The sequence below is a fragment of the Heloderma suspectum genome, chromosome 3 (genome assembly GCF_057233095.1).
Source record: "Heloderma suspectum isolate Gila_16-S chromosome 3, 16-S_ref, whole genome shotgun sequence".
Classification (NCBI taxonomy): Eukaryota; Metazoa; Chordata; class Lepidosauria; order Squamata; family Helodermatidae; genus Heloderma; species Heloderma suspectum.
Genome location: NC_139460.1, coordinates 185,857,626 through 185,882,319, shown reverse-complemented (window position 1 = coordinate 185,882,319; position 24,694 = coordinate 185,857,626). Strand labels below are relative to the sequence as shown.

Here is a 24,694-nt window from a genome sequence, read left to right as displayed (position 1 = left end):
TGATTCTGAATCAGAGTTGTAGCAGCAGCTAGATCAGAGGCTGGAGGAGATATTTTCTCTAGTAAGCCAAAATGCTGGTAGAGAGTATTCTCAAGACTTTGACTAACAGATGGTTCAGACTGAGTCTCTGCCTCTCTCCTCTACCATGAGAATACAAGTTTCTGAGGAGGAGGAGGAAGAGAGGCATGACTTGAGAGACGCTAGGGCATGACACAGAGCAAAGCGGGAAAAGTTAGGGGCAGGGTTCAGATGCTCTGCCTGGATAGCCACACTTGGAAGCCAACATAGGAGCACTCCAGCAAGGTGATGCTCAAAATCCTACAAGCTAGGCTTCAGCAGTATGCGAACCGAGAACTACCGGAAGTACAAGCTGGGTTTAGAAGAGGCAGAGGAACTAGAGATCAAATCGCCAACATTTGCTGCATCATGGAGAAAGAAAGAGAATTCCAGAAAAACGTCTATTTCTGCTTCATTGACTACGCTAAAGCCTTTGATTGTGTGGATCACAACAAACTGTGGCAAATTCTTAAAGTGATGGGAGTACCAGACCACCTTACCTGTCTCCTGAGAAACCTGTACGAGGGTCAAGAAGCAACAGTAAGAACCAGACATGGAACAACCGATTGGTTCAAAATTGGGAAAGGAGTACGACAAGGCTGCATATTGTCACCCAGCTTATTTAACTTATATGCAGAGTACATCATGAGAAATGCCGGGTTGGATGAATCAGAGGTCGGAATTAAGATTGCCGGGAGAATTATCAACAACCTCCGATATGCAGACGATACCACCCTAATGGCAGAAAGTGAAGAGGATCTAAAGAGCCTCTTGTTGAGGGTGAAAGAGGAGAGTGCAAAAGCTCGTTTGAAACTCAACATTAAAAAAATGAAGTTCATGGCATCTGGCCCCATCACTTCCTGGCATATAGAAGGAGAAGAAATGGAAGCAGTGACAGATTTTACTTTCTTGGGCTCCAAGATCACCGCAGACGGTGACTGTAGCCATGAAATTAAAAGATGCTTGCTCCTTGGGAGGAAAGCTATGGCCAACCTAGACAGCATAGTAAGAAGCAGAGACATCACCTTGCCAACAAAGGTCCGTCTAATCAATGCTATGGTTTTCCCAGTAGTAATGTATGGCTGTGAGAGCTGGACTGTGAGGAAGGCTGAGCGCCGAAGAATTGATGCTTTCGAACTGTGGTGCTGGAGAAGACTCTTACGAGTCCCCTGGACTGCAAGGAGGTCAAATCAGTCCATCCTAAAGGAAATCAACCCTGAGTGCTTATTGGAAGGACAGATAATGAATCTGAAGCTCCAATATTTTGGCCACCTAATGCGAAGAGAAAACTCCCTGGAAAAGACCCTGATGCTGGGAAAGACTGAAGGCAAAAGGAGAAGGGGACGGCAGAGGATGAGATGGCTAGATAGCATCACGGATGCAATGAATATGAACTTGAGCACGCTCCGGGAGAGAGCGCAGGACAGGAAGGCCTGGCGTGCTATGGTCCATGGGGTCACGAAGAGTCGGACACGACTGAACGACTGAACAACAACAAATCACTGCAAAGCTAGCTTGGTCGGGAGGTTCATACCCCAAACTGCTGGCAACTTTCTCTCCCTCTGGCAGGGGTGTCGCTATAAGAAGCCCCACCTGGGCACGGGCTGCAAATCTTTTTTGAGCTGTGCCCCGGATCTTTTGAGCTGTCCTAATTACTTGTTTTTTTTTTACATTTTCTCATAGACTTGCATTGGAAAACCAAAACAGCCATAACATTTTGGGTTTGTATGATACATGAAATTTGGAGGCTTGGTAGCCCCCATGCAGCTGGGTGAATATGCCAAATTTCAGGCAGTTAGGTCCAGTGGGTTTTGTGCTAATCACAGGTAAATTTTGCTATGTTCAAGAAAATGTGTCAAAGCAAAGAGCTACATTTTTTTTGTGCTTCCACATATGTGCATGGAATTTGGGCACCTGGGAGGCCCTATGGAGCTGACTGAACCGCCCAATTTCAGACAGTTAGGTCCAGTGGCTTTTGTGCTAGCCATGCATACATTTTCCTTTTCTCAAAGTCTAAAACAAAAAGTAAAAACTGTCAAGCCACCCAGGGGATTAGAGATCCTAATCAGAAGGTGTTCAAGGGGACCATTAGGAGGTCACTATCCCTAATCTCTGGTGTAGGGGTTTTTTTGAGGTGGAAAAAACCTCTCCCCCCCCTACTTTTCTGCTCTTACATGCCCACTGTTGGGAGCTTGCCTGCAATGAAATTTTGGAGAAGGAAGGGAAGAAAGAGCTTCATGTGAAATACTGGTATTTCACAACGCATCTGATTTTACTGCCCCAAACTGGAACCTTTGGATTCTGCGAAGTTTAGTAGCTTCAGTACAGCAAAGGATCCAATCAGCCTCCACAAACTTCTTCCTCCCCCTTCACTTTCTCTGAAATAGCTGTAGGACTCAAATAACCCCAAAGGGAGGGTTAGGACTATGTAGCATTGTGATTGAGAAACTGCTGGGGCCTTTAAATAGGTTCTACAGTTGTAAAAATGCTAGAAAACCCCCTCAGCCACCTCACCTCATAAAGGTCATTTAAGTACATGCAATCCTTACAAACCCTCCACAGCCTCCTAAATTCCTCTGAAGTACCACTTCTTTGAAAGGAGCCACTTGGCTTAGGAAATTCTCTCTACCCCCCCAACCCCACACACATTTCCAATCACCATTCTGTTTTTCCCCTCCCCTCCCCTTTCTTTCTTTCCTTTCTTTCTTTCTCTCTCTTCTTTACTCCACCCAGAACATATCTTGGGGCATTCTTAAAGAGAATTCTCTTTGGCGGGCAAGAGAAGTTCTGAACTGTATTTGACTTTATACAGACAAGAGGGTTCGTTTTTCTCCTTCTCATCACTCAAGTCTTTGAGAAGAGTGGGTTCACATGGTCACAGAGAAACAAATCTGGGGCTGTTTTGTTTGTCAGTTACCATTATCCAGCAATAGGAAGGGCTGTAGCTCAGTGGTAGAGCACATGCTTGGCCTGCGGAAGGTCCCAGGTTCAATCCCCAGCATCTCCAGGTAGGGCTACAAAGAATCCTGCCTGAAACTTTGGAGAGCTGCTGCTGCCAGTCAGTGTCAACAATGCTGTGCTAGATGGGCCCAGGGTCTGACTCATTATAAGGCAGCTTCCTATGTTCCTATGAACAGAAAGCTTTAATTAAAAAATAGTTTTTGGTTTGTTTTTTAAGTGAAGGGGAGATAAATATTGCTAATTTATGCAATCCTATGTATGCCTACTGGGAAGTCCCATTATGTTTAATGAGGCTTACCCTCAGGAAAGTGTGCATAGGATTCCAGCACAAGTTACTTTTACAGGGAGGTTTGCACCTTGATGTTCTGCATGTTTACTCAGAAATAAGTCCTGAGTTGTGAGCATGGAACTGCAAGCTTAACACAGTGCCTACCCAATTCCATGTAATGAATTGACTACCCTTGCAGCTCAGTCCTAAACATGTTCTGTCATTTGTGGCTTTAGGGTTTTTTTGCATGAACTCTAGCTTCAGTGGTGAGGGAAAGGCATTTAGTACATGCTCAGAGTTTCTCCATAAATGAGCCCTAGTTTTGAAAACAGACTCATTGGCTGAATCCTGGTGAAGTCTTGGCACAAATGAAGTTATGAGGAGGAAGGTACAATGAGAGCTTGTGCATAACAAGGAGGAGGTAGAGAGGAGTTGCACGAAGCAAGACATCTGTTTTGATGAACGGTTGCTGGAGGGTGGTAGGATGAGGAGGGATGGTTGCATGGAGGGGAATAGAATTGGTAGGGGGAGAATCTAAGTGCCCAGTGGTGAAAGAAGAACATTCTGCACATGCCTGAAATTATCATCCAGTTCTGACCAAGAGGAAAAAATTAGTTTTTTTCTAATTTCCCATAGTAGTCAACAGGAAGTATAAAGATTCATTTTTCCAAACATTGACTCAGGTCTGGTGCTGAGCTGAAATGATCCGACTACAAACTGGCCAGAGCAGAAGTGGGATGTTTTCCAAAATGCTGAATCAGGGTCTGAGTTGAAGTGGGGTGGTCGGTCAGTGCACACTTCTTATGTATGTATGTATGTAATCTATACATACAAGCAGACTGCATGCATACCACACACACACACATTAGATGTGCGCTTAGACTCGGATATACACACACACGCACGCACATTTTTGTTATGGGCCTGTGCCCCTGATCTTTTAAGAACCTAGCAACGCCCCTGCCCTCTGGTTCATCTCCTCTGTTTAGAGATTGTTGATTAGTTGTTTAGAACCTGGGGGCAGCCTGAAAGTTTTCCTTGAATCTGTATTTGCTAGACTAGGCTCTAGAAAAATAAAGTCAAAGCCTTGTCTATTGTGGTGTTGCTTGCAAAGGAGGATCCAATTCTGACACATGCCCTCTTGCTGTCATGTGACTCCCCAAGGGGTTTCAGCCCACAGTTTGAGAATTTGGGCCTTAAAAGCTACTGGCTCTCATGTACCTCTCTACTTGCAATCACATACTCCCTGCACAAAGGAATTCTGAATCTGTAAAACTATGTTTAAGTTTAACTTCTGTGCATAAAGTTATTGATGTTAATGAATTGTCCCAGTTCCTTTAAATCCATAGTTTGGTGGGTGCTTTTGACAGATTACCACAGAAGTAATACACAGCCAAGGCAAACATACGATTCCATGGAGATCCTGTGTTTCAAGACATCGGGCTTAAAGTGCGAAACGCTGCTCACTGTTTCTTTATTGTTATATTATCTGAAAAGCAATTTTAGGCATCAGTTTGGTAGTCTGACATACAAAAGCATTATAAAATCAGTAACATTTGGGCTGATTTCAAAGGAATTACTCCAGTGTTCATCACAGCTGACTACCTCATTTGTAGATAAATAGAAAAAAGTTCTGCTTGTAAATACTCCATTTTGATGTTGAAGGACTGTTGAGAAAATCTAGACATCTTTGGTCTAGTGTGGCTAGGATAGATGAATCAGACACTTCCCAACCAACTTAGCATGTCCACTACTGTCAGAGGACTCCAAGTTCTTGTCCTTTCAGCTTTGACTCAGTTTTTAAAGTAAACTCCAAAATTATTCATTTGCGGGGGTCAAGAAGCAGAAAACGTATGCTGAAGAAACTTTTATATTACCACTGAAAAGTTAATCTTAAGAATAGAAACCATGCATTCCCACATTTAAGTTTTCACTATTCCAAAGATTCAGCGTGGCATTTCGCGACCTCTTGGAGGCACAGGTGGAGGGTGGAAGCTGTCACTGCTCAAAGGCCTGCAACAAAATATTTCAAAAGCAGAGAATAAGAATAGCTTTGGTATATTGCACATGTGTTCAACTGCAAAGATGACAAAAACAGAATATACTGGCATCTTAATTTCAGTTCTGAGTTGGTGGATGACATAAAGGGTCTGTTCGCACGTAACCACAGTCCACGGGTTAAATAATTCATGGGCTGTCGGGGATGAGCAAGAGAGAGTCACTTCCACTTTTAATCAACAACCTGAAATCAGCTCCTTTATAGGCTGTTGAGCATGACATCCAAACCCAGAGTGTTTGGTTATTTAGGGGCTAAAACAACCCACTGATTAAGCCATGGTTTGTTGTTGGGATAACTGCTGGGTTGTTTAGCCCCTAAACCTACCCATCGTCTATTGTCCCCTCCAATGACCACTCCCATGGATAGAAAATCTTCATTTCCAGGGAGCTCAACTGACCTAGATTTCCATTCACTGGAAACTACTGCAGAACAGCAATTGAACCATACTCTCCCTTGCTTTTAAACAAGGCCATCTAATCTGGTTGGCTGCAGCAGTAGTTGGGACAAACTAGCTAGAGCGATATAAAGAGGCAGGCTTGTGAGAGAGCCCAACTCACTGAATATGAGAAGCCCCAGTGACAAAGCGTCAAAGTAAAAATAGTTTTTTAGCCCACAAGTGAGTTAAGCACCTGTGCAAGGTTAACAGTTGGGTGAGGAGGCAAGGGCAGTAGACTTTTCCCTACTGTCTTCTAGTAAACAACTTGGTTTTCCAGGTAAATAAACCCAATAACAACAGTAAAAAACAGTTATGAAATTATAAAGCCAGCAGGGGTGTGGGGGCTATCCAGTGTATTGCACTGAGTGAGTGTAATGAGCTTCTGACTCTAAGGGAACAAGTTCATTCTTTTGAACCCAAAGTGACTGACCTGGAGAAGCTGAGAGAGGCAGAGAAGTTGGTGGATAAGACCTTCAAGGACCTGATAGCAGTGTCCCAATCCCTGGGTGACAGCTCTTCTGCTGTCACAGAGAATGCGGGTCTCGGGGAAGGAGACCGTCATTCTTAGGAAGAGGGAAATGATCCTTTAGAAGGGACCTATTGCTTGAAAGATGAACAAATATCTTCTTGTGCTGAGGATATGCCTCTGGGGGCAGGGGGCTTGTGGTAGCAGGATAATCATTCATTAGATAGCTAGGTTTATGAAAGCTGTGTAGACCTCATGGTAAATTGCTTGCCTGGTGCGAAAGTTGCAGATATCACATGCCATCTAGATAGCTTTGTAGACAGTGCTGGGGTGGAGTCAGCGGTCATAGTGCATGTTGCTGTACAAGAGGGACAGGCACCTCCACTTGAACCAAAATGGAACCAGACTGTAGGAGCTAAACATGAAAAAGGTGGCAGAGCAGCTTCTAAAATTAACCCTGGGAGAAATCTGATAGGAACTGGTAAGCATCAGGTTCATGTTGAATCATTCCTAGAGGATAAAGGTGAAAATGTTTCCAATTGCCCAAATGGGGACAGGGAGGGAATAGGCCATGAGGACATGGTGAAACATGATAGCCAGTCAAAGAGGCCTAAGGGCCATTGCAGAGGATGCACATGTCAGAGACATCTGGGGAGGGACGCTGTGAATAGGAGTTGCTGTGCTAATCCTAGATGGTTCTGAGCCATGATGGGAGAGTTGAAGTGTCTCGTTTTAAAGGAGAACTCAGACACAGTGGGCATAACAAAAACCTGGTCGAATGGAGAGAACCAGTGGGATAGTTATCTCTGGATACAAACTCCATAGAAAGGACATGAAAAGACGTACTGGAGGTGTTGCTCTGTATATCAAAGAGGGCATAGTGTCAAGAATGTGGGTGTGACAATACCAGGCTCCAAAAGTAATTTAATACTGGGGACATACTATTATCCCCTGGACCAGAACACTCAGAGTGATCTCAAGATGGAAAATGAAATCAGGGAGCCATCCAAACGAGGAAGTATTGTAATATTAGGTGATTTCAATTACTCCCACATTGACTGGATGCATGTTCCAATCATGACAAAGAGATCACATTTCTCAATGCCCTAAATGACTGTGTTGTAGAATAGTTGATCATGGAACTGACCTTGGACTTAATCCTAACTGGTGCCAACCAGGATGTGGTGTGAGATATGAGCAAGTTCCCTGTGGCCCAATTAGCATGACTGGCAGGCAGTTAACAGGCTTCTTAACTATGCTGTGAGCGCCAGTTCCAAGCCGAGGGATTAGCATAATTACCCTCAGCAGCATGGCCTTTTGTGTTGTGCAAACCCAGCCAGGGTGGCTTGTTGCTGTGGGTAAAAAGCCACCCAGAACCCATGGGCTGTTGTAGAGTTATTGGCTCACAAGAGAAAATCCCACCTTCTGCATCAGATTGGTAAAGGGATTTAGAAAGCTTCAGCTATTGGGCAGTATAGAAATAAATAATACATACATATATATATAAATAATACATACATATACATATATACATTTATTTACGTTTCTGAGCCCTTATGAATGCAGGAACGTATTTGCAATTTGGGGTGGGTGGGTTGCACAAGTGCGCAAGTCTGCCTATCCACTATTTAGCCAAGCAAACTGATATCCCTTTGTCAATATCCTTGTCAATTTCATCTTTCAAGTGCATCCCTTGCTAGCGAATACTTCTTTTAAAAGGCTGCGTCACGTTCTACTGAAGTAAACAGCTATCCCTAAAGCTCCTTCTCTCCTGCATCTGCCAGCTGCTTGCGGCTCCCCCAACTCTTCATGCTTGTTGCTTTCCTCCTCTGGTCTCCGTTGCTAGCTGTCAGATGCACATGAGGGTTACAGAGCAGTGAATGGGTTCGCTAAGCATATGCAAGTGTCATGCTTCCACCTGCCCCTTCCTGGAGGGGCTACATAAACTGGCTGGCTGAGGTGGCCTGGGAGAGCCAGGGCCTGCAGGAGAAGCCACCACCACCGGGGAAGAGGCGTGCCTGCTGCTGCTAGGTCTGCCGCTGCTGCTGCCGCCGCTGCTGCTGCCGCCGCCGCCACCACCACCACCACCACCACCACCACCACCACCACCAGGCCTTCCCTGCAGACTTCTGCCTGGCAGACCGCCAGTCCCTGCAGGACCAGGCCCCCAGGTACTGAGCCAGCTGTGCTGCTTCCACCTGCCCCTTCCTGGAGGGGCTACATAAGCTGGCTGGCTGAGCCAGCTTATGGTTGGACTCTTATGGTTGGACTCCGTGGACTCCTGCCTGGCATTATTTTTAAGGGGATTTTTTTATTGTTTTTTTTTTTAATTTCTGGGGGATTGTTGTGTTTTTAGGGGTGGGTAGCCTGCCTGATTGGCGGGAGCGAAGGGGCATGTGTCCACCTGATGGAGGCAGTGGGGGGGAGAGTGTTGGGGGCCAGAACATACCGAGGCTGGGCGGCAGTTGCTGGCGGAGTGCTAGGGGCAGGCTATGCCAGGTAACGGGAACAAGGGGGAGATGTCTAATATCCTTCCACTGTTCCGGATCTGTCCAGAGCCAAAGGATGGCTGGGGGAGACTTCGGGCCTTCGTCTGCTGCTCTGCAATGCCAGGTCTGTTACCCAGAAAACATCCCTCATCCACAACATGATCCTGGATGAGGGTGCAGACCTGGCATGTATTACGGAGACCTGGCTGGCTGAGGCCGCTGCTCCAACTCTGGCAGCCATGCGTCCAGCTGGATTTTCGTACGCAAAGCAGCCGAGGGCTGGGGATCGGGGAGGGGGAGTGGCTGTTATCTACCGAGAGTCCTTGGTCTTCACCAGACCCCCCCTCAGGGAGAACAAAGTTGCTGAGTGCATGTACTGGAGGTTGGGCCCAAAGGGCAGTCTGGGGATTCGGCTCGTGTACCGTCCACCCCGCTGCACGACTGACTCCCTGGACAAGGTGCTTGAGGTGGTCTCTGATGTGCGTGTACAGTCCCCTAACTTATTGGTGTTGGGGGACTTCAACGTACATTCAGAGGCCGTCCTCACAGAAGCACCTCGGGACTTCATGGAGACTATGGCTTCCTGAGAGCTGCACCATATTCTAACTGGGCCCACCCATGTAGCCGGTCATGCACTAGACCTTGTCTTTGTTTCTGGAGAAGCGGGAGTGATCTGGAAGTCGGGGGTATATCCACCACCCCCTGGTCATGGTCAGATCACTATCTGGTGATGTTAGACTTCTCGGTTCCTCAACCCCTCCGCAGGTCCGCCCCAGCCGTCTTATGGATCCGAATGGATTCTTGAATGCGCTTGGGGATTCTCTGGAGCACGCCAACGGCCACTCGGTCGAGAGCCCAGTGGGTGGCTGGAATGCTGCAATCACTGGGGCATCAGATTGGGTGGCTCTGAAACACCCTCTCCCCCTGAACAGGGCTCGGACTGCACCATGGTTCAAGCCACAGTTACAAGCTCTGACACACGAGGTGAGACGGCTAGAGCGCCGGTGGTGGACGTCTCGCTCCAAAGACGATCAGACACGGGCTAGAGCTGTATCTTCAGCCTATCATGTGGCGGTGAAGGCAGCAAAAAAGGAATATTATGCTACCTCTATCGCGTCTGCAGAGTGCTGTCCCAGGAGGCTGTTCCAAGTGGTCCAGAGCCTGGTCGGTCCAGTGGCTCCGCAACCACTGGAGCTTTCTAAGGCCTCCTGTGAGGCCTTGGCAAGGCACTTTGCAGATAAAATTGATCAGATTAGGAGTGTTACTCCATATGCTGTGGATACAGTTAGTGAGCAAGAGGTGGCCTGTGGCAAACCGGTTTTGTGAGATCGGTTCCAGCTCCTTCCTTCTGATGAAGTGGACAAGGCGCTTTCATCTGTAAGGCCGACCATCTGCTTACTTGATCCTTGCCCATCTTGGCTCATTATGGGCTGCAGAGAGAGACTTGGTGAGGGGATCAGGGCGGTGGTGAACCCCTCCCTTGAGGAGGGAGTGATGCCATCAGCCCTCAAGGAGGCAGTGATAAGACTGCTCTTAAAGAAGCCCTCCTTGGATCCCCAACTTCTGAACAAATTTCGCCCAGTCTCGAATCTGCCATTTTGGGGCAAGGTGATTGAGTGGGTGGTGGTGATGCAGTTGAAGGCACACTTGGAAGAAACCGATTATCTAGACCCATTTCAGTTAGGCTTCAGGCCTGGGCATGGGACAGAAACAGCCTTCCTTGGCTGCCTTGGTGGATGATATGAGGAGGGCTCTGGATAGGGGTGAATGCTCCTTCCTTGTTCTCCTCAACCTCTCAGCAGCTTTTGATACCATTGACCACAGTATCCTCCTGGACCGCCTGGAGGGGTTGGGCACTGGAGACACTGTATTGCAGTGGTTCCGGTCCTTCCTCTCCGGCAGGTACCAGAGGGTAGCACTGGGAGAGGAAGTTTCGGACCCATGGCCACTCGCTTGTGGGGTGCCACAGGGTTCCATCCTCTTCCTGATGCTATTTAACATCTATGTGAAGCTGCTGGGGTCTATCATCAGGAGGTTTGGGGTGCGGGGTCATCAGTATGCGGATGACACGCAGCTCTACCTCTCATTCAAATCTTCACCAAGGTTGGCCGTAGAATCCCTGTCCAAATGTCTGGAGACGGTGAGTGGCTGGATGGGGAGGAATAAGCTGAAGCTGAACCCTGACGAGACCGAGGTACTTTTGGTGGGAGACAAGAGGAGGCTGGGAGATGTTGACCTGGTGTTGAAAGGGGTACAGCTACCCTTGAAAGACCAGGTCTGCAGCCTGGGGGCCATTTTGGGCTCCCAGCTGTCCATGGATGCTCAGGTGTCAGCTGTGAGCCCGACAGCGCTGTATCAACTCCATCTGATACGGCGGCTGCGCTCCTTCCTTCCTGACCATCTGCTCCCATCGGTAGTACACGCCCTGGTCTCCTGTCGTTTAGACTACTGTAATGCGCTCTACGTGGGGTTACCCTTGAAGATGGTTTGGAAACCGCAGCTGGAACAGAACGAGGCGGCTGGCCTGATTAAAGGCAGCTACCGGTGTGATCACATCACTCCGGTGCTGAAGGAGTTGCACTGGTTACCAGTTGTTTTCCAGGCCAAATTCAAGGTGTTGGTTTTGACCTTTAAAACCCTATATGGTTCCGGCCCAGCCTATCTTAAGGAGTGCCTCCAGCAACACCAGACAGGCCGCTTAACAAGATCAGCCTCGGATGGCCTTCTCTCTGTCCCATCAGCCAGGACAGCTAGACTGGTGGGGACGAGGGAGAGGGCCTTTTCTGTGGTGGCCCCCGCTCTGTGGAACTCCCTCCCTAGGGAACTCCGCCATGCCCCCTCTTTAATGAGCTTCCGCCATGCATTAAAAACGTGGTTGTTCAGGCAGGCATTTGGGGTGGGTTAGGGTATTTTAGGGAATGTTTTTATTGTAGAATTTTATTGTTTTAAACTGTTTTATTATATGCTTGTACATCGCCCAGAGTGGCTGGGTGACCAGCCGGATGGGCGATTAATAAATTAAATAAATAGTAATAATAATAATAATATATAAAGTTATATATAAAACCATATTCATTAAAAACGTGGTTGTTCAGGCAGGCATTTGGGGTGGGTTAGGGTATTTTTTTAAAAAAAATTTATGGTAAAATTTTATTGTTTTAAATTGTTTATGGTGGGTTGTACATCGCCCAGAGTGGCTGGGTGACCAGTCAGATGGGCGATTAATAAATTTAATAAATAAATGAATAAATAAATAAATAAATATTCTTGGATTCAGTGTTGTTTTGTGTTTAGTAGCCAATATTCCCCTGGTTTAAGAGCAAAGCACAACTTCCCCGTGGCACACCTTGTCTCTTCGCCCAAGATCAATATTTAGACATGTCAGTCAGGTACACATGTGACTGGGGCATGTGGTAACCATAGGACCACCTCTCTTACTTCCCTCAAATCCCTCATCAAAACTCATCTTTTCTGTGATGCCTTTGGAAGAGCCCCATGCCCTACTACTGGAACTTAGTCTGTGTTAAGGGCCTAGCTCCTGGCTTCTTTGTAGTCAAAGACTTTTATTATGCAGACTAAAGACAGATCAGCATTGCTTTAGTCTACAGATGTTATTCACATGTGCAAATTAGGAGTAGACTTCACCAGCCGACTTTGCATAATAATGACCTACATAAATGGCAGTTAACTGTCTGAGGTTACAGCACTATGAAAGAGACTTACAAGGAAACTGTTGATGGCCCCCACAGCTGTCCTTTCCCAACCCAAGGAGTCTAACCAAATCCCACCTTCACAGTGGGTCTTTCCAGAGGGTCACTTCTCTGGCTGCCAGACTCTTGGAGTGACTTGCGACTCGGCATTGCTCCTCCCTTCTCATGAGACATCTCACTCTTGGGTCTCTTACTGCCAGCCCCTCCTCCTTTTTAGGATCCTGTATTCCCACTGTTTCATGGGCCCTTGGCTGGCTACTATCCAAATGATTAACCTGCAGCTGGGGATCCACCCCTCTGTCACTGTTATTCTCAGTGATCTCCTGCTCCTGCCAGCTTGGTGCTTGGAGAGCACTTTCCCCCTCCCCTTCTGACTCCGAATCGGTTCCCATGTCTTCTTGGGGTGTGCCTGCAGAGATGCTGGGCCCAATCCCTACAGCCTGTAACTAAGTCTAAGCACACATAACTGAAACAACTGCATGTTGGTTCCCCTGTTTACCCCTGCTGCCATCCCCACCTTTCCTCTGTCATTTCCCTGTGTCTCTTTAAGATTGCAAGACCCTCAATGTAGGGACCTGTCAAACCTGTTCTTTGTAAAGTGCCAGTACATGCATGGCACTAGATTAGATGATGGTGATGATGATGATGATGATGACAACAACAACAACAACAAACCGGCTAGCAACTCGAGGAGGTATTCTTGGAGGCCTTCCAGGTGGCATGGAGGGTTGCTTGTCCATTTGCTGGATCCCACTGCTGAAGTTTTTCTTCACTTCTGGCATCTCATTATCCTACATAAAGATGTGAATGTGGAAGTGAGTTTTTCAACCCATTTTAGATCATTTTCCTTGAAAGTGGCATAGCCACTTTTTCTAAACCTAAATAACACTAAAAATAACATTTCAAAATCTCTGCATTGACTTGTCAGTTTAATTTACTATTTTTTGCCTTCAGACCTTTTCCTATGCTTAGATGAAGTACTTATTTATTCATTTTGAAGATTTATATCATGCCTTTTGATCAAATGGTCAGCAGAGCAATACTGTCTTGTAATAATATAAAAACATGCACACATCTGGCAGCTGGAGCAGAATGTATTGTCAGGCAGGGAGGGGAAGGGAGGGATGGAAGTTCCCTGCAGCTGCTGCTTCTTGGGCTAAAGGCTGGGACCAGGCTGGTCTTCCCTTTGTGCCTGTGATGTTCTTCCTGGTGGGCAGGGGGTGTAACTTCCCAGTGGCTTTTGGTCCTCTGACCAATGGCAAAGGTGAGAGTGTGCTTCTCTTCAGTCTTGCAGTCCCAGGGAACTCCTTTTTCTCACTCAGCTCCCCTCAAAATCCACAGCAAAGCCTTTCAGTCACCACAGCATTGCCAGTTCTGCTTGCTGCTGCCAGCTAACTTTCCCCACTACCAAGTTCTATCCTGTCTGTCTGTCTGTCTGTCTCAGATTCTAACCCCACATGACAGAAGCAATTTACGCATTGTACAGCACCTAAACAGAATACATCGTTGTAGTCTTAGCAGGAGATTAGTTCAGAGCAGTTGCCAACGTTTGCTAGAGAGAACATCTGTAGTGAGAAAGTTACCTCATTGTCTCCATCCATTCCACTGCTGACACTCAGTATACTTCGTGTACTGGATTGGTTACTTGAACTACCTGGTTAGATGAGAAAACAAGCCAGCAATTGCTGGTGATTCCCAAGCACTTTATAAACGGGACCCACCAGTTCAATTTTCCTTTTGAGAAACCACCCGTCAGTTCCATTCCCTGGTCCTAAAACCACCACTCTTCTTAGTCCTATAATTTTTGAACTATGGGAACTTCTCCCCATAAATATTGAGTCATATTCAGTATCCCTGTTTGTCGTCCCCAGAAGAGAACAGATTTTTAAAAATCTTATTCCCTATCTTAAAAACCACATCATATTAACATATACATTATTCCAAATACTATACAATTACATCATCAAATCTATTTAAGAAGAATAAAATCTATGTAGTTTATTTTGGAGAATGAAGATGGAGGCTCCTGATACATTGTGGGGCATATAGGCAAGGCAGTGACCCAGTTCTCATACTGAAACAACCCTCTGTTAACCATGGGTTGTTTGGGAGCATGCAGGAGCAAGCAAGGGAGCATGCAGGAGCAAGCAAGCGAGCATGTTGGCTCCCAACTGCTCGCTCGCATCCACTGAGCTAAATCATCCTTCATTATTGCAGATCTAAAGCATCTTCATTCATGGCTTTCTGGCTGCTTGCTTGCTTACTTGCAGTGCTTGATGTGCTTTCTGTTTTCCATTCCCATCGTTTTATCTCTTTACTTGGTGGGAACAGGCTTTTCCGGGGACTAAATTCATATATGCTACATTCTGGTTTCTTGGAAGTGTATTGGAAATGTCCAACAGGCACAGTGATTTCCAAGTCTAGGAAGAAAATGTAATGATTCAGTACTAGAATCGCTTTGGACCCATGTATGGGACAAGACATACATATTTAAAGTTGGAAGGCACACATCATCTCTCATCTAGTACAGCCCATGGCACCTGCAGCTAAAATTGCAAATGGGCAGATCTGTCTGACTCTGCCCCCAGACAAAGTGCCCCTCCTGCACTCTGGAAAACCATGCACAGGGTTGGGTTGGCTTTCCTTTGGAGCCATTCTTTCCTCTTCTGTTCTCCCACTGATCCTGTGCAAGTATTCTTGAGTAGCACAACTGCAACACTAGCACCAAGTTGCAACCAGTGTTAGTCCTACGTAGAGTAAACCTACTGAAATGACTAGGACATAAGTTAGACTAACATTGAATACAATCCTTTGTTGATACACCACTGTAGTTACAATGATGCATCAATGCTCAGTCCAAAGTATATTCTTTCCACCAATGTACTGCTATAAATTATGGCACAAGTGTCCCATACAACCATAGTGGAATGCTACTGCTGTCTACAGCAGAATAAACTGTTGCACCATAATCCCCAAGCCTTATCCCTATTTAGCTGAAATCACAATGTGGTTTTTGTACTTGATCCAGCACTGCAAATATATTTGCATACACAAGGGAGCCCACACCCCAAATAAAGTAACATGGTAATTTAGGATCTGACAGAGCCCTTTGTGAAGGCCTGTAGACAATTTTCAGAAATCTTGACTGTCCAGAGAGTATAATTGCTGCTATTTGCTCATTTCATGGCCAGGATAATGGAGTGTGGCTATTTCTCAAGAGCTTTTCTCATCGATCAAGGTTGTGTTATGGCTCCAGTCTTCACCATAGTCTTGCTATTCATAGTCTTGCATGCACTGTAGGGCTTTCACATAGATATTTATATCCATTTAGAATGGATGGGTTTGTTTAGTCTTCAGAATGTAGGACTGTACTAAAATTACTAAAAACAATTAGTTATTGCTCCCACATTTGAGGCTGTGCAGATTAGTGATGTCTGTTTTGCTTTCGTCTCAAAGGTCTTTGGCTTTACATTTGGACTGAAGAAAACAGAGATTATGTACCAGCCATGACCATTAGCATAGTGAGTGTCATAACTCCTTCACAAGTAGCTACACACCAGAGGGAGGGAGAGACTTGCAATTGCTCTAGTTGAGCATAGTCACTAATTAGCTAAGCATTTTTACCTGAATGTTTACCAGCCTTTTGCTTCTCAATTTGTCGACGAGTGATACTATCACGCAATCTTTTCAGGTTTTCCTAGAATTGCAAAATTATACTATCAAAGATCTCAATAACACTGTAACTTCCCACATTGGTGTACAAAACTGGCAAGATCAAATGTAATCCAAACTAGATAAGAGAGCAATCTTATGGCCCCTAGAAGAGTCTGGTGGGGCCACTGGATAGTTTGGACGGTGCTCTGACCTTGGAGTCTGAGCTCCCTTCCCCCTTGCAGCCAGCACAGAGAGAACTGCGCTGGCTGCATCTCCGAGGTCACAAAGGCAACCTCAGAGAGGAGGGAAAGGGTGTGTGCCGGTTGGCGGGGAGGGGAGGAACAGCTTACATTGTATCCCCAGGCCTTCCCAGCCTCCGTCCCTCCCCCTTCCTGATGTCACAGGTAGATGAGCAAAAATCTCGTTAAACTGCAGAACAGGAGACACAGAGGAGGTGAGGATTGCCTCTGCCATGCCTCCTGCTCTGCACTGGATATTCATACGCCTTCAAGTTTGGAGGCTTACAATTATCAAGGGCAGATCCCATAGGATTGCACCCTAAATAGATTGCATGTCTTGCTTTGAAGAATCCATGGGCCTCAGTGTGTAGGATTTTAGGAAAGAGATTCCAGTGATCAAATAGCAGGACGTAGCAGCTTATCAGCAACTCCCCATGACTTCCAATTCATTTTCTTTTGCTCTTATAGAACTATTCCCCTGTCCTTGTACTTTTTAATGAGTGCTAACTATTCTCAAACAGTCCTACACAAAGAGATGCTGAAAATATTTTCAACTTCAGGATGAAGTTGAAAAATGCTTGTACAGCTGTTGAGGTCTGCCTAATTTCCATCATGTAATCAATAGCAAAATGAGTTTTGTAGTAATTTTGTGTGATTGAGATCATTTTATGTACCCTTGATAATCACTATTTCCTACCATTTCTTGTTATTATGAAAGACATAGTAGCTGTGCTCCTGTCTTAACCTGTAATAATTCCCATTAAAAAAAGAAGACAGAGTGGCTCCAAAGAAGAGACTACAATTCAGCTGGGTACTATGGACTCGTTTGCACACGTAGAGGTGCTAGAAATTGTTAGGGATGGGACAAGTGTACAAGAAGTAGGATCTTAAAATGCAGACTCTCTCCTCTCAAGCCCCAGTTCAAGTTGGGCAAAAATCCCTTTGAGGTTGGTCTCACTTAAATTGTGGCACACACTTCACCTCCCCCATTTGTAGCTGGAGCAGCTGAGTGGTGGCCCTCAGCTGTAAACGCCATCATCCATTTGACTGGGGAGAACAGGGAAGGGAAAAGTGGTCTACCTTCTGGGTTTTACAAGCGTCCTTTAAAGTTTTTTGAGTTCTTTCAAGGAATGTTTGCAAAACCCAGATTGTTTCTGAGATGAACAGGGGAGGGTTCACCCATCACTAGAGATTGTTGTTTTCATCCTTTTTTAAAGAAACACTTGGGATTCCTAGGCTTTTTTCATTTGCAGTCCATTCACACCTGGTGTACTTGCAGTAAATTCTGTACTCAACTATGCTGTTTATGGAAGGTATAGAAAGAAGGACAGCAACGTTTTACATTTCCCAGCAATGACAACAAAAAGATAGTCAAGAATTATGTGAGGTATATGGTGGGGTAGATTATGTAAGGCTGCTGCTTTACTTTCACATATGAAAGCATTTTTTGAACCACATACCTGCTGAAAGTGAAATGACTCTGACCTCCTTTTCTGATTTAGTTGCCACTCCTTGAAACAGAGGACAGCTTCATCTACAGTGAGCATCCCCAGTTTCACTTGCTCCTGTAAAGTGATCAGCTGCCTTTGGCCTGGAGTTTTCATCCCAGCAAATGGATCATATATACTGGTTCGAGACTGATTTGAAGTGGTGTCTCCTGGTTCTGGAAAGCAAAAGAAAAGAAAAACAAAAAGAAAGAAACCCCTTGGAAAAAATAATCTTTATTCTACACTTCTAGGAATATCATGCAGTTCAATCACATAGCCTGACTAGAGATGTGAAGGCTTGGGGAAAAAAGCTAGAAACATTATAAAAATAACCCATCCCCCCACTGTTTTTTCCCAAAGACTTCTTTTAAAAAACTGAAAAATTGAAATGTTTTGGATTATGAAATATTTTCTTTTAGAAATATGAATAAAATGTTTAAGATGAAGTGTTCATTTATTGCTACCTGCTTTTAATCCCACAAAAACATTTCTAAAAACTATGTGATGTAAGACTAGAGATGTAAATTCTCTGGAAATTTTGAAGCCAGGGGAAAAATATAAGATTCCCAGCATAGTTATTTCTTTAATTCCTTATTAAGATTATTGGTCTAATGTATCTTTTACTGATAGACATCTGGGGGTCTTCCAACTCATGCTCACTTACTTTTCTTAATGTTCCCTGCAGACACATAGAGATTCCCAGGTCTCTCTTGATCTTTATCAGCAAATACTGGAGAAATACAATTTGTTTGTTTGTTTATTATTTACAACATTTGCATACCGCTCCACATCTAAAACAGATTCCAGAGCAGTGAACATAAAAGGTAAAATGATAAAAATGTAAAAAGAATTAAAACACCATATTAAAACTGTTCTTTTAAAAACAGAATACCGATAAAAAACATGGCTGGTCAGTTAAGGAATGCTTCCTGGAAGACAGCTGTTTCCAGGAGGTGCTGGAAGCAGTACAGTGTTGGCACCTGCCTGACCTCCAGGGGCAGGGAATTCCAAAGACAAGAGGCCACCATGGCTCTTCTCCTGGTGGACTCCAATCGGGCCATAGGTCCATGTAGAACCACTGGGAGCATGCCCTCTGGTGATCTCAGTGACTGCCCAGGTTGGTAAAGGAGAAGGCGCTCTCTCAGGTATCCTGGTCCCAAGTTGTTTAGGGCTTTGTACACTAGTACCAAAACCTTAAGCCTGGCCTGGTAGCAAATAGGCAGCCAGTGAGGTTCCTTCAGCAAAGGAGTTGCATGCTGAAAAGGGGGAGCTCCCAACAACAGCCGAGCTGCTGCATGCTGCACTAGCTCCAGCTTCCGGACCAGCCTCAAGGGCATCCCCACATAGAGCGCATTGCAGTAATTCAGTCTTGAGGTTACTAATGCCTGTACCACTGTGGTCAAGCTATCCCTGTCCAGGAGGGGCATAAACTTCTCTGGGTGGCTTACAATAAACAAACATAAAAACAATTTAAATACAAAATAAGCATAAAATCAAAAGCAGCATTAATACAACAAGAAACAAAACTAACTGCAACCCCAGACTTAGAACACAAATTTTAAAACTAGGAGGATCAGGCTACATGACTTACTGAGAAGGGCTGGAGGAACCCACCCCAGCAGTGTACCCTCCCATCCAATCCCCATGCTTGGGCCATGCATGTAGAAGTTCTGATCCATATAAACAGGTCCTCTCCATTAGTGCCTCATGGCAGTGAACCCAGTGGAGGCCCTGCACATTCCCAGAGATGGTTATGTGGTGGCTGCTAGTTGTATGAGAATGGGGAGTCACTTCTGTTTCCTTCTCTTAATTTTCAATACTTTGGAACTTTTATCAGATTATCAAATTTGCATTTGGAACCATGAGGACTAGAAGAACGAAATCTGCTAAAAACGGGAGTTGGAATTATTTGATGTCTGTTATTAGCACACAGCTTTTCCATCCTAAACTATATCACTAGGCTTTCTTTTTTTCAAAATTATAGCCAGTCATCTGGTTCAGTCATCACCTTTATAAATGTATGATTCTTTGTCCTGTTGTTTAGAGGCGGGATCAGGTCTTGGCACAGGAACAGGTGGTCTGTTGACCATTTCCTGAGGTAAGCTGGCCTCCTCCATAGTGTGGTAGAGTTCTTCATCTTCACATTTATGGTATATATCCTCTTTCAGCTCTGGCACATACACAGTAACACCTAGAGAACAATCTCATATTCTCAAGAAAAATCAAGCAGAACCAGGCAACTGTGTACATTTTAGTGTTACACAACTAAAAAAAGGGCTTAGTTAAAAAAGTTTGCATATGGAAAAATATAAAAGACAAGCAGTATACAAATTCAAAGTACCAGAAATTAAAAAGTTTATCATGTTAGAGGGGAAGATGCATATACGATCAAATATTATCATGAAATGTATCATTCTGATCAAAACACGGAGTGCAAATTAGGACTTTTCAGAAGCATTCTGTCTAATATCTATACCATATATAATTCATGTATTAAAATCACTAACAGAGCAATCCTATGGTTCCTGGCACCCTCTCTATACTGGAGTCTTCCTCCTGAAACTGTAGACATTTGTATGACTTTCGAAGGGGGACTCTGGGTTCCAATTCCTTCCCTGCCCCCACCCCCTTGCAGCCACAGTAGAAAGAACCGAGATGGCTGCTTCCTGAGGTCACAAAAGCAACTTCATACAACTTCGGGGAGGGAGAAAAGGGGGCATTCCAGTGGGCAGGGAGAGGAGAGGCTGGGATCTCCCAGATACTATGTCCTCCCAAACCCTCCTAGTGTCGCTGGCAGTGCAACCATTCTAGACAGGCCCATCTACAGGAAAAATTTGTAAAAGGAGGACAGAGAGGTGAAAATCACCTCCATTGCTCTTTCCACCCTGCTGGCAGCAGCCCAGCAGGCCATAGGATATTTGGAAGCCTCCAAGGTCAGAGGCTTATGTCTAGCAGGTGGCAATTCCTAAACCTAACTTGACAGTTATGGAATAGTAAAACATGAATACAAATTAATTTCCACATCATAATTTATCCTCCACTCTTTTACACATTTAGGATCCCGCTTCTTTTTTTTACTGCCTTACTTATTTTTAGTTAACTGTGCTAATTGCCAAACCTTTCCTATCCATTATGTACATGTAATTATTTTTTGTTTTGAATTTTTCCAGTTTTTTGCAATGATCAACTTCACTGCCATTAATAAGAAAAAGAATCCAAAATCCACAATTGGGCAATACCTTTATTAGGACCAACCAAAATGCCATAAAATATTGTGCAAGCTTGTGGGTTCTTCAGGGCTCTTAATCAGGCTAGGTGGTAAAAAGCAGGAGATGGGGAAGAACAGAAAAGTCCAAACATTAGGCTAGATGTTGTGGCCGTGAGGTCTGCAGTTTAGACGCAGTCTCAAAATGGAGATTGCAGACTGAATGAATTAATCATTGGTAGGTGCTACAGGTACCAGATTACTTTTATCAGTCCATTCTGGGACAGAGAAGCAACGACAGACTCTCATTTCTGAAAACACAAAGGCCATCTGTAGCTCAGATCTGCCTCTTGCTCTGGGTGAAGCACACAGGTTCCTGAGTAGGCAGAGTGCAGATGTAAATAAAAACATGACAATCTTTCTATTAGTAAAGCTGGAGATTAATTTTAGGTGGTGCACTAGGTTAAAAAGTCAATTGAAGCCAAATTATGTAGCATTCCTTAGTGACTGGAGGGAATGGAACCCTCAGAATGCAAAGTCCCTTCTTCAGTTGGTGGAAAATCATCTGCCATTCAAGGAGGAATCTACCACCAGTGTCCAGATCTGACTGGACTTTGCCTGAGTTGACCTGCCTCAAGAGGAATGCTTGGCTACATGGAACACGTGTGGCTTGAAGGACCACAAGGAAAGCAAAACCTCATGGGAATTAGGTCTGAATCGACTCCTCCATTATTTATACTTTGCACTAAAACACAGCCTACCAAGATGACCTGATTTGTTTTTTGAGAATTTGGTAATTCTGTAACCCACTTTGAGCATTTGGGAAAGGTCAGGTTAAAAATCTTAAACAAAATATGTCCAGTTATCCAGCTGTAGCTATCTAGACTTTCACTGCTAAGAAACCCACTTATAAAAATGTATTGAAAGGAAATAAATTGTTTCTGACAGACAATTAGAATCAGAAAGAGAACTCTGGAAGTTGGAAAATGGTGACTGAAAACTATTCATCAATACGCTATGCACCATTATTGGTGCCTGGTGAGAAGATCCTGCCCCAAAGCTGAACATCATTATCTAGCTGCTGCAGTGAGGCCAGTGCTCAGTCTGGGTGGGAATGGCTTTTTAAACAGGACTGCCACAACCCCTGGAGGATAGCAGGACAGCTCCAGCAAAGGACACATCAAGCCCTTGCCCCGTGTCTACATTGTTACTGACAGGTACCAGCAGAAGGAGAGTGTGCAGGAGAGTGGAGGGAGACAGGTGCAGACCTTCTGGGGAGGGGGGGTTGCCACAACAATGAGAAGACAAGCAAATGGAGGATTACCCAGATTTTTCAGGGAATCAGCTTTGGTCCACGCAGAGCTCCACAAATGAGTGCACTGTACCATTCTAAGTCACTTCACAGTAACATACTTCTGAGTGGGGTGGGAGGCTTGGAGTGAACATCATCAGACTGGCAGGGGCTGAGCAACCAATGCAAGAGGCTTCCTTTGCCCTGCCTCCGCCCTTCCTTAAAGCTAAGCAAACATTACAGAAAAACAGCTGCAGTCTTCTCCCTCCCCTGAAGCTCCCAATGCTGAGAAGGAGCGAAGCTGCGATTTAATTACTTCCTAGAAGCAAGGAAGTAGACATCAAAGACACACAGCTTTGACATAGCACTTCATAGCCTTTAGGAGAGTTAACCCTCTGAATACTTGAAGCTCTGTGGCTCCAACCAGCCCCTTCTCTAATCCCCTTTCTCCTTTTCCCTGAAACTCCCAATGCTGCAAAGGATCAAAGCTTCAAATTATTTACTTCCAAACAGCAAGGAAGCAACCATCAAAGATGGTTGATAACAGATGATAACAGATGACAAAGAAAGGCAGAGGTGCTCAATTCCTACTTTGCCTCAGTCTTCTCCCAAAAGAGGGTCTATGACCTCCCTGCAAAGGTGAAGTACAAGCTAAAGGGGCAGGATTGCAGCTTGAGATCAATAGGCATATGGTCAAGGAACACCCAATTACTTTGAATGAGTTAAAATCTCCAGGGCCAGATGAACTGCATCCTAGAGTAATAAAGGAACTGGCAGAAGAACTCTCAGAACCACTGTCTGCTCTCTTTGAGAAATCATGGAGGATGGGTGAAGTGCCAGATGACTGGAGGAGGGCTAATGTTGTCCCTAGGGATGTAAGAAACCCCCTTACTTTGGAGTCCGCGGGGGGTCCGTGGGAGGGGGAGGCCTTTACGTAGCCTATCACGGCAAAGAGCAGGGATGCAAATATTTACGTAGCCTATCACGGCAAAGAGAAGGCAACGCTGGACACCATTTTCTTCCGCAGAACAGCAGCGGACGGACCGGACCAGCCAGTGGCAGGTAGGATCTGTTCCAGGGCAACTTCACGGGGTGACGGAGGTGGGTGGTCTGTTCCGCCACGGACTCCAAGGGGCCGGATTCTTTAGAATCCAGCCTCACTGGAGTCCGTGGCAGAATTCTCTAACATCCTTAGTTGTCACTATCTTCAAAAAGGGTAAAAAGGAGGAATCTGGGAACTAAAGACCAGTCAGTCTGACATCAATCCCTGGGAACATTCTGGAGCAGATTCTAAAGCAATCTATCTGGAAGCACCTTGAAAACAATGCAGTGATTACTCGAAGCCAACATGGATTTGTCAAGAACAAATCCTGCCAGATGAATCTGATCTCCTTTTTTGATCAGGTAACCTCCCTTGTGGACCGCAGGAATGCTGTAGACATAATATTCCTCAACTTCAGCAAAGCTTTTGACAAAGTGCCCCATGATATCCTGATGAGCAAACTAGCTCAAAGTGGGCTCGATGAAACAACGATCAGGTCGATCCACAGTTCGCTACAGAATCGGACTCCAAGGGTGCTTATCAATGGGATCTTCTCAAACTGGGGAGAGGTAACGAGCAGGGTACCACAGGGCTCAGTCCTGGGCCCAGTGCTCTTCAACATGTTATTAATGACTTGGAGGAGTACATGCAGGGAATGCTGATCAAATCTGCAGATGACACAACATTGGGCTGGATAGCTAATACTTTGGAAGGCAGAAACACAATTCAAAGTGATCTGGATAGACTGGAGCGCTGGGCAGAAAACAACAGAATGACATTTAATAGGGATAAATGCCAAGTTCTGCACCTAGGAAAAAGAAACCAAATGCACAGTTACAAGATGGGGGATACATGGCTCAACAACACTACAAGCGAGAAAGAACTTGGCATTGTTGTCGATCACAAGCTGGATATGAGCCAACAATGTGATGTGGCTGCAAATAAGGCAAATGCTATTTTGGCCTGCATTCATAGAAGCATAGCTTCCAAATCCTGGGAAGTCCTAGTTCCCCTCTACTCAGCACTGGTTAGGCCTCATCTGGAGTACTGTGTCCAGTTCTGGGCACCAAATTTTAAGAAGGATGCAGACAAACTGGAGAGGGTTCAGAGGAGGGCAACCAAGATGAACAGGAGACTGGAAACAAAGCCCTGTGATGAGAGACTGAAAGAACTGGGCATGTTTAGCCTTGAGAAGAGAAGACTGAGGGGACATATGATAGCACTCTTCAAGAACTTGAAAGGTTGTCACAGAGAGGAAGGATCTCTTCTCCATCATCCCAGAGTGCAGGACACGGAATAATGGGCTCAAGTTACAGGAAGCCAGGATTCC

The 24,694-nt window shown here is 45.2% G+C and overlaps 1 protein-coding gene and 1 long non-coding RNA gene across 19 annotated transcripts in view; one reads left to right on the top strand and one right to left on the bottom strand.

Annotated features, from left to right (window-relative positions):
• The window catches only part of LOC146350526 (uncharacterized), a 201,994-nt gene extending 183,838 nt beyond the window's left edge, over nt 1-18,156 (top strand). Inside the window, exon 5 of the long non-coding RNA XR_014788754.1 lies at nt 17,842-18,156. This is a non-coding gene — a long non-coding RNA (uncharacterized LOC146350526). The remainder of the gene's footprint in view (nt 1-17,841) is intronic.
• PIK3AP1 (phosphoinositide-3-kinase adaptor protein 1) overlaps nt 4,744-24,694 on the bottom strand; it is a 106,570-nt gene continuing 86,619 nt past the window's right edge. For 12 of the 18 annotated variants that reach the window (XM_084841376.1, XM_084841377.1, XM_084841379.1 and 9 more), the window contains 8 exons: nt 19,835-20,017; nt 18,491-18,556; nt 17,800-18,002; nt 16,071-16,143; nt 14,711-14,866; nt 14,030-14,100; nt 13,122-13,237; nt 4,744-5,299 (listed from right to left, as the gene is read on the bottom strand). In XM_084841376.1, coding sequence (XP_084697502.1) covers nt 5,233-5,299; nt 13,122-13,237; nt 14,030-14,100; nt 14,711-14,866; nt 16,071-16,143; nt 17,800-18,002; nt 18,491-18,556; nt 19,835-20,017 — 935 coding nt within the window. In that variant the 3' untranslated portion in view covers nt 4,744-5,232. Of the gene's footprint in view, nt 5,300-13,030; nt 13,238-14,029; nt 14,101-14,710; nt 14,867-16,070; nt 16,144-17,799; nt 18,003-18,490; nt 18,557-19,834; nt 20,018-24,694 lie in introns of all 18 variants that reach the window. The other 6 variants (XM_084841366.1, XM_084841369.1, XM_084841371.1 and 3 more) reach the window with 3 other exon arrangements.